At 45.1% G+C, this 13,277-nt stretch overlaps 2 protein-coding genes across 2 annotated transcripts; both read right to left on the bottom strand.

Moving 5' to 3' along the window:
• Positions 1–4,584: 4,584 nt before the first annotated feature.
• On the bottom strand, positions 4,585–7,822 carry CkaCkLH20_12735 (AMP deaminase; the record flags this gene model as incomplete). Its single annotated transcript, XM_038895447.1, has 3 exons — positions 4,585–4,927; positions 4,990–7,677; positions 7,755–7,822. The coding sequence occupies 3 exons, from the start codon at positions 7,820–7,822 to the stop codon at positions 4,585–4,587; spliced, it is 3,099 nt and encodes a 1,032-aa protein (XP_038739279.1).
• Positions 7,823–8,410: 588 nt separating this feature from the next.
• On the bottom strand, positions 8,411–12,655 carry CkaCkLH20_12734 (protein phosphatase pp2a regulatory subunit b; the record flags this gene model as incomplete). The annotated part of the gene is made up of 8 exons (XM_038895446.1): positions 8,411–9,005; positions 9,049–9,435; positions 9,491–9,516; positions 9,572–9,862; positions 10,851–11,446; positions 11,513–12,164; positions 12,246–12,343; positions 12,454–12,655. 8 exons carry the CDS (start codon positions 12,653–12,655, stop codon positions 8,411–8,413), a joined length of 2,847 nt encoding a protein of 948 aa, XP_038739278.1.
• Positions 12,656–13,277: the final 622 nt, after the last annotated feature.

The raw sequence follows: 13,277 nt of genomic DNA, 5'->3' as shown, positions 1-13,277 counted from the left end.
AATAAAATAATAACGCTAGTACCTTTAGACTAACTACTATAAAGTTTTATTACTTTTACTATATTAAAAAGAAGATATCTATTTAAGCTATTTAAGAAATAAAGCTAGAGTATATAATTAAATTTAATAATATTACTTATAGTTACTTTTACTATTAAGTCTAAGAGATATACTATTATATAGAGAGCTTACTAATAGCTATAGAATAATAGGAGTATTACTCCTAATAGGGAATAACTAAGCTATCTATACTTAAAGATATCTTATTTACTCTTAACCCTATAATAATATAGATACTTAATACTACCTATTTTAAATATAATAGTCTTATTAATCTATTCTATAACCTCTTTATCTATAGCATTCTAATAGGCACTATAAAGACTAAATATAGTTATCTTATATAATTATAAAAGTTAATATTTAGTTAGAACTATATTCCCTCTTCTATTAATTACTTTAGAAGCTATAGCTTATTAGAGTATATATAGTAGTCTATTATTACTTTAGGTCTACTTAATACTTAGCTAAAAGAGGGCTATATTAAGACTAAGTTCTAAAATAGAGCTATACTTTACTTAGCCCTTAAGGGTTATACCTCTATTTAATATATTATTACTATAGCTATTATTATAGCTAAAAGTAATACTATATTTATACTATTTATAACTATTTATAATAGTAATAATTATAATAATACTTATAATAATACTATAGATACTTACTATATATATTAATAACTCTATATTTAAGCTTCTTTCTAATTAGCTAAAGAGTAAGCTAAAATACTAATATAGTTATATAAAACTTCTATTACTTTATTAGCCTTAGATATAACTATAAAGTCTATATTTATATAGACTTTAGAAAAGTATCTAATAGATATAGCGCTAGATAGCACTAGAGATAGAGAGTTTAGAGAGATCCTATAATAGGCCTTATAATATAAATAGCTAGAGAAACCTAATAAGCTAGATCTAGCTATAGCGCCTATATAATATAGCTAAAATAAAGTAATTTAGAAAGTTAATCTAAATAAGAAGTTAGACTAGATTAGTAATACTATTTAGCTAAATATTTATATTAATATATATTATAACTAGTTTATTAAGGAGTATACTTATATATTTAACCTAAATACCTTAATTAGAGAGAATAAATATTAATAAGTTATTATAGTTTCTATTTATTTATCTTAGTATTTTAATTTATAGTAGGATATTAGTTAATACTAATAAAATATTAGATCTAACTCTAAGTTAAGTCTAAAGGTATATATATTAAGTTATATATATCTTTCCGCTCTATAGAATTTTCCCTATTTATATCTACCTTTATTATCTAGCTTCTATATTAAGTTATAGTAAGCTATAAAATATAATAAGTAGTAAGTACTTATTAAATATTATTCATTCTAACTAGATTATAACTAATTTTATTACTTTATAGATTATTTAAAGATATTATATATAAGATAAACCTATATAAAGTTAAATAAGTCCTACTATTAAAGATTAATATTTAGATAACCTATTAGCTTTTAATTCAAAGCGCTTTTAATAAACTCTACTTTAGTCTAACTAGTTAGATAAAATATATCTACTATATTTATCCTCTTTTATTTAAGAGTATTATAACTTAATCTAACTAATAGGATCTACTCTAAATAGTAGGCTTAAGTTTAAATAATAATAACTTTAAGGAGCCTAAATTACTACTAACTAATAAAAAGGAGTAAAATAACTATTATAATATAGCTATTATTAGAGATATTAAAGTAAATAAGATTTATAAGATCTAATACCTAATAAATAATAACTAAAGTCTCTTAGTCTATATATTATAATACTATAAACTATTTTATAACTCTCTTTATAAGGCTTATTACTATAATTATAATATCTTAAGTATATATAGCCTTTCTTATTTATTAATTTTCTAATAGTTCTTAAAGGTTTCTTTTATAGATAGGTATATTATAGTCTTAATATTCTTCTATATTTCCCCTATACTTTACTTAAAATTATCTTATACTTACTCTATATTTTTTTTAAGTCTTATTAGCTATCCCTTACTATTAAAGGTTTATTATTATAGATATCTTATCTTTAGAGTTTAATATTATAGATATCTTATCTTTAGAGTTTAGTATTATAAATATCTTATCTTCTAAAGCGTCTTAGCTCTTATAGCTTAAAGTTTATTTAGAGTTTATACTTAGTAACTTAGAGTAGTAATTTAAGCTATAGAGTTATAGTTAAAAGTTTAACTATTATTTCTTAAGGCTATTAATATAAAGTCTAACTTAGTTTAAAGTTTAAGCTAAAATAGAGCTTATTAAGCTTAAATAGTAACTTTCTACTACCTTTATAATAAGTTCTTATTAGGTTCCTACTACCTCTAAGTAAGCTCTATATAATAACTTATAATATTAATATAAGCTTAGAGCTTAAGATATAGCTTGAACGTAGTGTAAATATATTATATAAATATATATAGATAGCTTATAAGGACTACCTAGAGAGATATAAAGAGTTTATATAAACTACTTAGAGACTTTACCCCTTATTAACTCTATTCCTATTACTATAGAAATAAGTCTATTATAGTAGGACCTAAATAAGCTTAGATACTAAAGTTAGCCTATCTAAAGTAGACGGTTTAAGCTATAGTAATAGGAGCTAATAAAGCTATTAATATATAGGAGGGCTATTAAGTAGCTATACTAAAATAAAGCCTAATCTAAATAAGCTAACTATATATAATACCTTAGTAAGTTCTACTACTATACTTTTAAGATTAATAATTATATTAAGTTTAAGTAACCTAGCGCTAAGTTAATAGATAAGGAGGAGGTAAACTTTAAGTACTATCTTAGTTATATTAATAGCGTCTTTACCTATAAGTATAATAGTAGCTAGTATATATTCTTTATATTAATAGAAGTAATTATCTCTAATAACCTCTACTAGGATCTTAACCTACTATATATTAATAATAGTAAGGCTATTATTATTAGCTTACCTATAGTTATACCTAATTTAGGCTAGTATATTATTAATAATAAGGAGCCTAAGCTAATATCTAGTACTAATAGTAAGGAGGCTCTATATTACTAATAGATATAGGTTACCTAGCGTATTAAGTTTATTTAATAAATAGATATTATTAAGGTATATATATATAAATTAATATAGTTAATAACTTATACTCATAGGCAATCTATTATAGCTATCTAATATAATAAGAGTTAAATATTACTAATAATAGACTAGTATTAGAGGTATACCTCCTAATTTAGGTTAATAATTTTCACCCTAACTAATAATTAATTATAGCACTATAAAACATTATATTACTAATATATTAGGTTCTTATATTACCTTATCTATTAGATCTTATTAAGTTATCTACTAAGGAATAAAAAGGTATATAAATCACTATATTAATTAAATAGGTAATAACTAACTTTTAAGTTAGTATTTTAGCTTTATAATAATTACTAAATAGTTAGATTTAAAATTAGGTTTATATTAGGTTTATATAAGGGATTTAGACTTAGTAGTAGTAGGATTTAGACTTAGTAGTAGTAGGATTTAGAACTAGGTAGTAGGATTTAGACTTAGGTATCTTTTAGTCTAAGCGCGGGCTAGTATAGTAGCTAGCTAGTAGCCTAGCTAGGTAGCTAGGTAGTAATATATTAAATAGATATATATTAAATAAATATATAACTACATATAGACCTATAAAACCTAATAGCACCTAGACCTAATCCTAGCACCTAGCACCTACTATAGCACCTCTAGCACCCTTAGCACCTTATGGCGCTATACTAGCCTATAGCACCGCGTTAATCTATAATACTATACTACTACTGTCCTTTATATCTATCACTATATCCCACCTTAGCACTATACTATATATAGTACCATGCCGCCACCGTTTACGCAACCCACATATTTCTACTAAGGTTGTTATAGTGCTTAAGAATTGGCACTACGGGGATGTGCATCTTTATTTTAGGTCTGGGTGGCATGTAATAAGATAAGATACCTTTCCCAGCTGGGACCGCCGCCTGTCATCTTGTGTAATTCTCGTCATGTCGGGTACGTTCCTGTAAGGACGGGAGTAAAGAGGGCGCACTCATTTACGTATCACATCCATAGCCGACGTAACAGTTTGGCTAATGGCCGAGCTGTTTCCTTGAGGCGCCAGATAAGTCAGGATTCACTGAGATGGGACCCGTCATGCCGACGACTTCGCTTAAGAGGGTTATCCATGTTTGATCTTAATGCTATCGCCAGCCTCGGCTGCTTCCAAACTCGTCTTCGTCTCACTTGCTTCATCACTTATCCCAAATGGGTCGCCACGTCCAGACAAGTGTACACGAATGCTGTGACAACCAACTAGACGCGCCCTCATCAACAGCGCGAGTGCCAACTCCTGGCAGAGAATGATAGTCCCGGTCTAAACGTGCCCTATTTCCAAGAACCATCCCGATTTTAACCCGCCCTTGGCCCCCTGCGTATATCCTTAGCGACTTGGCTTCCACCTGCGATACGGCTCGCCTCGAGGACTCGCCCATCACGGCTGACTGTCATCGTGGAACAGACTGCTGCTGCCCGTCTGTCCGCGACTGATGACACCTGGGAAAAGCCTGGGGTCCTGACCCGAAGTGTGGGCGTCAGCAGACCACGATTCCTCCCTAGTTGATAAGAGACTGCCAGGGGAAGCCATAACGTCATTGCGGGACACAGTTCCAGCAGTAGACGCATCCATTTCAAGCTCCCTCTCACCCTGTCCTTGCACAGCGGACGCAGCTACAGCTTGCTGCCCAGCTATGATGGTCTGGGCAATGCTTTGTTGATCCGCGCTGGTCATGGATTCAGAGGAGCGTTTGGCGCCAAATGCGATGTACTTGCGAAGCCTGGGATCATTGTTAGGTGGCTGCGTGATTTGTGCTGAAGCCGGCATCTCTGCCACACTCACATGTCGTGTTCTTCAAGAAGCGTCTGGTACCTGAATTCCTCTCGGCGATCTGGCACATTCGTCTTGACCATTGCGTTACCTGCCTTGCCGGGGAGCTTGAAGTTGGGTCCCAACCACTGCTCCTTGATCGCAGTCTCGAACCCACTCTGCTTGACTGAGTTCTTAGCGAGCTCGCACATATCTACCGAGCTCAACTTGTAGATTTGTGCCGCCACAGCGTACTCTTCCATCAGCGGCTCCTTGGTGAAAGCGAACTGCAGAGGGTCGTCCGTGGAAAGTGACACGTTTAATCCCCGCCGGAAGTACTGGTAAAATGGATTCCTCTCATAAGCCAGGAAGAGGGCGTTGTTGCTGAGCGGCGACATGGCGATTCCAATCTGCTCCAAATAGAAAATGTACTGCAGGAGCGGGACCTTGCGCAGCAAGAGACCGTGGCTGATGCTATGGCAGCATAGTAGAGCAACGGCGAGATGTTCACTGTCGCCAGCTTCGCCGCAGTGCGGGCGTAGAACGAATGTGTTGAAACCACGGCATTTTCGGAGCGCATTGAGGGACGCCATGTTGGAGAACAGGTGGTAGATCCAGTAGCTGTACGGAGGATTCTGTTTCGAGTCCCATACCTTCGGCACAGGAAACTTCTTGAACAGGCGTCGCTCGACTTTGCTTTCGTCATCGACGCTGTCGAAACCGATCACCCTTTGCAGAAAGATGTGCAATTTCGGATGGCTTGAAGGGTCCTTGGACACCTCGAATAAAGGCTCGAAGACGTTCTTAACCACCTGTTCGAACGTATTCATGAGACCGCTCGCCTTGTAGACGTCGTACAGGCGAGGAATTTGGATGAGCCATCGGATATTGTGAGAGAAAAGCTTATTGTCTACAACCCAGGCGGCTAGCTTGTCCCACTCGTCGAGAGACTTGCCATAAATAGAGATGCGCCACTCGACCATCTGGTACTTGCTCGATTCCAAGTCGGCAATGACTTCCTTGGTAATTTCAGCCAAGTAGCGGCCGTTAATGAAGTTGTCTGTCTTGAGGAAGATGGTTCGGAGACGAGACTCGCCGATCGGGTTGTACTTGAGGTTGAATTTGTCGAACCTGTGGAAAGAGTCCGTGTGTGCATGCATATCCAGAGTGTCGATAGAGAGATCGTATGCCGTCAGATTGATACTCTGGAAAACCTCTGCCAGGGTGAGGTGACGGCCATCGCGGAAGAGTACGACCTCGTCAGGACATTTCTTCATCTTGCTCTTGATAAAACGCAGAAGATGCTTCTGGTTCATGCAGGCAGAGTGGTGGACGTGGGTGTCGACCTTACGAACGTTGTAAAAGTCTCTGTGAGGGACTTTCTTGCTGTCCGCGGTTTCCTGATACTCGTTGAGAAGTGCATAGAGGTTGAATTTTCCCTCGAGATACTGTAGCCGGCGGAAAGCGAAACTCTTGCTAGGACCGTCAGAGGAAATACCAAGAACATGATCAAGATCCATGTAGAACTCCCGAATCGTCGGAACACTGATGAGGGGTTTCCCGTTCGCTTCGGCATCTTCACTCTCGAAGACTTGGTAGACGCCGCTGTCGTCCAGTTTGAACGTCATCTTATGAGCCGAGGGCACCGGAAGGAGATCATTCATGTCAAAGTCTTCGCCGATGTCTTGGCCAGGCTTTCGCTTCTTCGAAGTCCGCTTTGGCTCCGATTCTGCCACAGCAGCAGCAGCAGCAGCAGCAGTAGGGGGGGGTAGAACCATGCTCCCATTCAGACTGTTGGTAGCACCGGTGGGCGGCTCAGTGGATGTTGCTGCACGTGCATGCTCAGCACCCCATGCCGGCTGAGGCGGTGGGGGGTAGATTGACCACGCAGCCTCATCCTTAGGGTTGTCGTCAGGGCCCTGAAGAGATAGCTTGATGTACCTCTGGCGAAGGTCCATGATGCTCTGGATGTTCTTGGAGATGGAGCTGAGTTCGGCTGTAATGTGAGGGTCCGTGTCGGAGAAGGCGGCGGCACCAAGACCACCCGTCTGACTCGAAAAGCTTGAGTGCTTGTCAGGAGCTTGACCCAGACTCATTTGAGCTGCGACTTGTGCGAGGTCGTGGGCGCCGTCTTGGAAAGGATGGCTTCGTGGAGGCGTAGACGTGGCCTGGCCAAAGTTCTGGGTCGGTTCCGGCAGCATCACGTCCTCCCGGACTGGAGCTTTGCCTCTGAACTGACCTTTCTGCTTGCCCAGGGGAGAAGAGTCCACAGGATGGTCAGAGACCCTCGAGCCGGCCGGGACATCGCGAGGCTCAGAGCCGACCATAAGTGGACTGCCATGAGGCGAGGATTGCGACCACAGAGCACTTCCCGTCCGCAGCTGGCCAATCTGGCTCCTCTGGTAAAAGAGTTTGGCATCTGTTTGGCTCATCTGGCGTTCGGCGACGGGATCGTAGAAGGCGGTGCGTGTGGGAAGGTCGCGGGGAAGCATGCCGTCTTGCAAGCCTGCCCCATCCTGGCCCTTGCCATCGAGGGTAGAGTCAGTGTCCAACGGCGGTACGTCGCCCTTGATTTGCTCCCCTGACCCTTCGGATTCTGTGTCACCTCGGGAAACCTGGGCGCCTAGCTCTCCTTCGGAATCCGTCTCCAAATCGTGGAGAGAGAATGCAGCGCCCCGCTTTGGGGAAGTCGAGGTGGAAGTTGGATCTTGGAAAGAAAAGCTGGTGTCTGACCGAGTGCCTTGTCAGCATGGGTACAGGGAATGGAGGGGTTCGGTCGCAAGAAATGGTCAACTTACCAGCGTGGAACGCAACTGCCACGTTCGGAGAGGGGGAAGAGATCTTGTGAAGTGTACATACCAGCCATGGCGAGACGCAATTTGGTCTCTGCCGTGGTGTCTTACGAAGCTCTTCCCCCGAGAAAGGAAGGAAGAAAGAAGAAGGAAAGAAGACCGGTTAATCACCTCCGCGATGGAGATGGACTTGTCAATAAGATCTTGGGGTATCGCAGTAACGAGTATGTGCATCAAACGGTGAGGGTCAGCGGTTGGCTCCGACCTCCGAAAGCATCCAACCTAAGTCGCGGCGGGGTCCTGCGTATCAAAACTAAGGCATACCTTGCCTACCTACCTGACTATTTCATCTGAGTCACACGTGTAGACGATGCGCTCCTGACAGTAAGCATCCCAGAACGCCCTCAAGCATAATAACCCTTGGGATACCTAGGAAATCCAGATGCTCCCGTCAGAGATGCCATCCGTGACTCAACCACAGTGATCCGTCAGCCACGTAAGGTACTTTCAAGAGATTGAAAAAGGTACGCAACCCAGCTGAACTCCTCATTCGGGCCGTCACTCGTTCCTCCCACACCATCCCGCAAGTGCAACAATCATGATAATTAATCCACCTATTTCAGCTGCCCGCTGTGTATATAAGTAAATCTAACTTACGAAGTCTATTTGTTGCCGCCTTTCTGCACCCGCGACGTCTTGGCTCTAGAATCAAGAGAGTAAAGTCCTCCAGCCCCAAACACAATGACAGCTCCTATCAACGTGCCCACGGCCAGACGGTTTCCAAATAGCCAAATGCTGAGGAGTAAGCTGACAAGCTTGCGAATGTTCAAGACGATGGTGACCGTGAGTGCCGAAGACACGGCCGCCAGAAGATTAACGCCTCGAATGCACGCATATTGTGTGAGAACGTTGGTCGCGAGGTAAACCAACTGGCTCGGGATGTGAAGCTTAACCAGTCCTCCCCCCAATTCTTCCGCGAGACCAAGACTCGATGTCTGCCCCAGCATCGGCAAAGATAAGGGCGGACTATCTGCCAATCGTCTGAACTGACGAGTGAGAGAGGGCGTAAAAGGCAAAAAGAGCGGGAGAGACAGCAGGTGAGAGTAGAACAAGTTCTCTTTCCACTGCGGTCCGTACTTCTTGTAAGTCTCTTCGGTGTAGAGCCCCATAATGGCCGAGAGAATCTGGGCCACAAAAAGAATGACGAGCCCGGTTCCGAAAGCTGGGCGGTCGATCTGGTCGGGTGACTTGTTCGTGCTCTGCTCTCGGTTTGGAATGTCAGCTGGCAGCACTTGAGGACAAATGAATGGTCTTGGTATGGCTTGCCTTGGACTGCGCATCGGACCAGGCAGCAGTAATGACGCCCAAAGTCAACAGGATAACAGCCACAATCTGGATGCGCGAGTACTTCTTCCCATAGAGAGACCCGGCAATCATGGTAGTGATGCTGCCTCCAGAGCGTAGGATGATGTGGACGGGCACGGATATGTCGTAGCTGAATGCGTGGTTGTTCAACACGTTGATGCTGAAGAACAGCACAATATTGACAAGCCAGCGACGCAGTGGCACCTTATTCTGTCGCAGGAAGAAAGGTGGTCTCGATCGGTCGAATTGGGAAAAATATCCGGTTACGGCCACAAAAAGAAATTGGACAAAAGTCAAGAGAGTTCCGCTCGATGGCTCGACCCTGCGAAGCGATAGTTGGTCAGTACCGGTGGGTGAACCTCGAGAGGGGTACTTACTTGATGATGGCTTCGAGGGCGTACACCTACGCGATATCATCAGCACACGCGGAACCACCCACGGATAGAGTATGCACCAACATTGGAGCAACACCCGCCAAATATCAGGCCCAACATGACACCAACAGCAATCCATTGGGAGAAGAGGCCGACGACAATGCGGCCAGCGGCTTGGATGGGCTTTTCGGATTCGGTGTCGTGCAAAGCATGCCCATTCATGGCCAGGCCATTGGGTGCCGGAGAAGCAGCCTTGTCATACCGACCTCGGGGGTTGACGCTGGGGTCCATCTTCTCCGAAGTCATCGATGTGGTGCCTTGCGGCTGGCCGCGTCTTCGCGATGTCGTCGAGGAGGTCATCGAGGCTGTCAGAGCCTGGTGCGGTTGGAGTTGAGTTTAAGGTACAGAGTACCGTCAAAGTGTAAACGACATAGCCTGGCCAATAGTAGCCGACCCTGTGTGAGGCGTGCTTCGCCCTGTGCAGTAAAGTACCTATATGGATTTAGGTACGGAAGGTAAGGTGCGGTACCTTAGCTCCACTTTGACGCTAATACCGTAAGGGCGGCCCTGGAGCACGCACCCGGTGCCTGCCCTGTGTCCGTACCAAGGTATCCGTACTTTGGTGAGCGTTGGCGCTTGTCCACTGTCCACCATGATGGCACCTCAAATAGGCACTCACTCCATGAGGACAGATCGCGGGCGCAATGCAAGTAATCGCGGATTGGCCTTAACCCCACTTGCCTATCCTGGCTTCTGGGTCCCCTCGACACAGTTCCTCACATGTAACGAAATATGCATCAACACATCATTCAAGCCTCTCGCACAAGCATGATCACGTGAGAATCTCGTTGCCTTCAATTCTGCTTTGGAAATCAGGGAGGCATCGCCAACCGTGCCACGGCCAGCGGGTCCATCTATCCGTAGTGCTTCTTCTCCCATGTCTGTCTCCCTCTCTCCACGCTTCCCCGCCCTTGTCTACCATCTCCCGTCCCGAAGCACCTGTATGATGGCCTATTTATTGTGTCAGCAGCTTCCCCTCTGCTGCTCGCCTCGGCCTCCCGATCCCAGAGTACGGCAATGCTGGCGGTAGTATAAACACGCCACGGCCACGACGCAAACTTTGGACAGCTGACCTCGTCTCATAACGACTTTGTCGAAGAACCCAACGCCCTCTATCCACTTTGGCAAAACGCCCTGCTGCGCCATGTGCCGCTCATGAGCTTCATCACTCAGTCCAGACATCGAATGCCCTGGTCGTTTGCTTCATCTATAGTGCAGAAAAGACAAATAACTGTGGGGTACATGATGGGTTAGCTTTTCGCTTCTCGTTGACTGGATTAACAGGAGGGGAGGAAACCCTTACGTTGTTCGTCGCCGCGATCGCAATGCTATCCTCGAAGGGATGCCAGCTCATGTGCAGGATCTTCTTATTGAAATCAATCTGGTCGGCATCAGTTTCCTTGCGCATTCGTTGACCCTGACCACCGGCTCCGGCAGCAGGGCTACCGGCACGGGAACCTCCCTTCTTGCCACCGTTGGTGGCTGTTGGGCTAGTAGCCGAGTTGATGGGCGTCGGCACGCCAACCTTCTTCGCCTTGAACGCCGACTTGTCGGCTTGCAGGACAACTTCGACTTCCTTGTCGGGGTCAGACGGGTAGATCATAAAGTTGTTGTTGTAGCTGCCGGTCATGACGTTCTTGGCATCGCCTGAGAAGACGACCTCAAACTTGTCGAAGATACTGTCATTCTCATATGTGTCGCAAAGACGCGGACGCAGGTGTTCGTGAATAGGAATGGTCTTCACGGGCTGGCGCTCCATGTTGATATCCCAGATCTTGACCGTCAAGTAGTCGCGCGACAGAATGTAGCGGCCGTCGTAGGAGAAGCGGACGTCGGAGATGGAGGAGATGATTTCGGAGAAGAACGATCTCGAGGATGGGTCCTCTTCTTGCTCAAAGACTAGCGGCAAGCAAGACATGTCAGCGGCGGGCTAGTTTGAGCAGGGGACGCGGAAGGTGAACGTACGCTTGGCATGACGGTCGCAGAGAGCACTCTCTCGCATGTCGGCAAGCTTGATGGTGCCCTTGGAGCTTGCGTACATGAACCAGTTGCAACTCAGGGGATGGAATTCTGCCGCGGTGATGACCTCAGTCAGCTCCTCCATGTTGGCCGGTTTGATGTCGACGATGTTGAAGCTCTGATCCTGGATGTTGAGGTTCCACAGGTTGATACGCAGGTCGTCGCTACTGATGAATGTCTCGCCGTCGCTGTTGACAGATATGCTGTTGATGTGATATGCGTGGGCGTTCGCGTAGGTCCGACGGGGAACGGCGGCAACGACGGTGTCGTGGTGGGTGAGACGGGGCATGATAAGGTCCTCTGAGTTCTTGAATCGATGGGCGGGGGTCGGTCTCGGGGCACCCCCGCCGCCAGCGATGTTGGCGGGGGTCAAGTCATCGGACAGGTTGTTCTCGGCAACGACCTTGAGTGACTTCTCGAAAACCTTCCACAGCTTGATCGTCTTGTCATTTGTTGAGAGCAGGTAGTGGGAAGCATTCTGACGGCGGCACCACTTGATCTTGTTGATCTTCTCTTCGATTTCGAGGGATTTGAGATAATCGAACTCGGGCTCGTGAGACTGGAATTCCGTGTGGAACTTGTACTCGCAAGTCTTTTTCTAAGCAAGGGCATCAGCGGGAACTCTACGGCGGCGAACGGCGACGAGGCAGCGCTCCGGCTGCAGCCAGACACGACCTACCGTCTCGTTTCGCTCAAACAGCACGACTCGTCCGCCCTTGTCTCCTGTCGCAAGGTAATTGCCCGTGTGATCAAATTCAACCGTCGAGATTATATCAGCTAGAAAAGCAGTACGTTAGACAGGTTTGAACCGGGGCTGGCAAAGCTGGGCCCGTCGGGCGGTGTGGAGTGACCAAACGGGCAAGCAGAGTGATTCACCAGTGGCATACCTTCGGTGATGTCCTCCACGTCGCCCTTGTCTCCAAAGCACCTGTATGCCGTGTGAGCAATCAGCCATGACGAAGGCGGGGCATAAACAAGAATAGAGAGGGGGTGGGAAGAGGGGACACTGGGCATGGTCGATGCAGGCAGATGGGTGAGAACGTACTGGGTGAACTTCCACGTCGGGGAGTTCGTGTCGCTGTCCACCATATTTGCTGTCCAGCTGGGTGTAGGATTCGGTATGTGATATATTGGGGAGTTGATGATCGGGACCTGAGGTACCTAGGGGAGCGGCGGGGCACGTCGAGCGAGGGCGAAGGTGCAAGCTCTGGTTGTGCAGCGGGACAAGAGCTTATCGTTCAGTGTTGGACGCAGGCGGTAGGGCTGGGACAGGCCACAGGAGAGTCGCACGCAGGTCGAGGCGGGAGAGCGAAGGGCGGAGGGCGAGTGGGAGTGGGAGTGGCAGAGGAGGGGCGATGGTTGGAATCGAGTGCGCTGTCAAGGCAAAAACACGCAAGCAAAGGCTAGCGACAGCGAGGGGCAATTGCGGCAGCGGGCCAACAGACAAGGTAGATGTCAGGGAAAAGATGCGGCGGGCTGGTGTTGATGCTGAAGTCGTGGTTGATGTTGATGTCAATGTCGAGCAAGGCGGAGGTGAAAGGGATGCCAAAGAGCTCAGGCAAGAAGGATCAAAGATGGTTGGTTTGGATTTGGATCTAGTTCGGTTTGGTTGGTGAGGTAAGGTGCGGACGGGGACGGAGGACGGGGGCCGGGGGGGGGGGGGGGGGGGGGGGATTGTGTTGTTTACCCCAAAAGTGATTTGGTACTAATA

Source organism: Colletotrichum karsti (assembly GCF_011947395.1).
Source record: "Colletotrichum karsti strain CkLH20 chromosome Unknown Scaffold64, whole genome shotgun sequence".
Taxonomy (NCBI): Eukaryota; Fungi; Ascomycota; class Sordariomycetes; order Glomerellales; family Glomerellaceae; genus Colletotrichum; species Colletotrichum karsti.
Note: the sequence above shows the minus strand (reverse complement) of the source record. Positions and strands in the feature narration are given on the sequence as shown.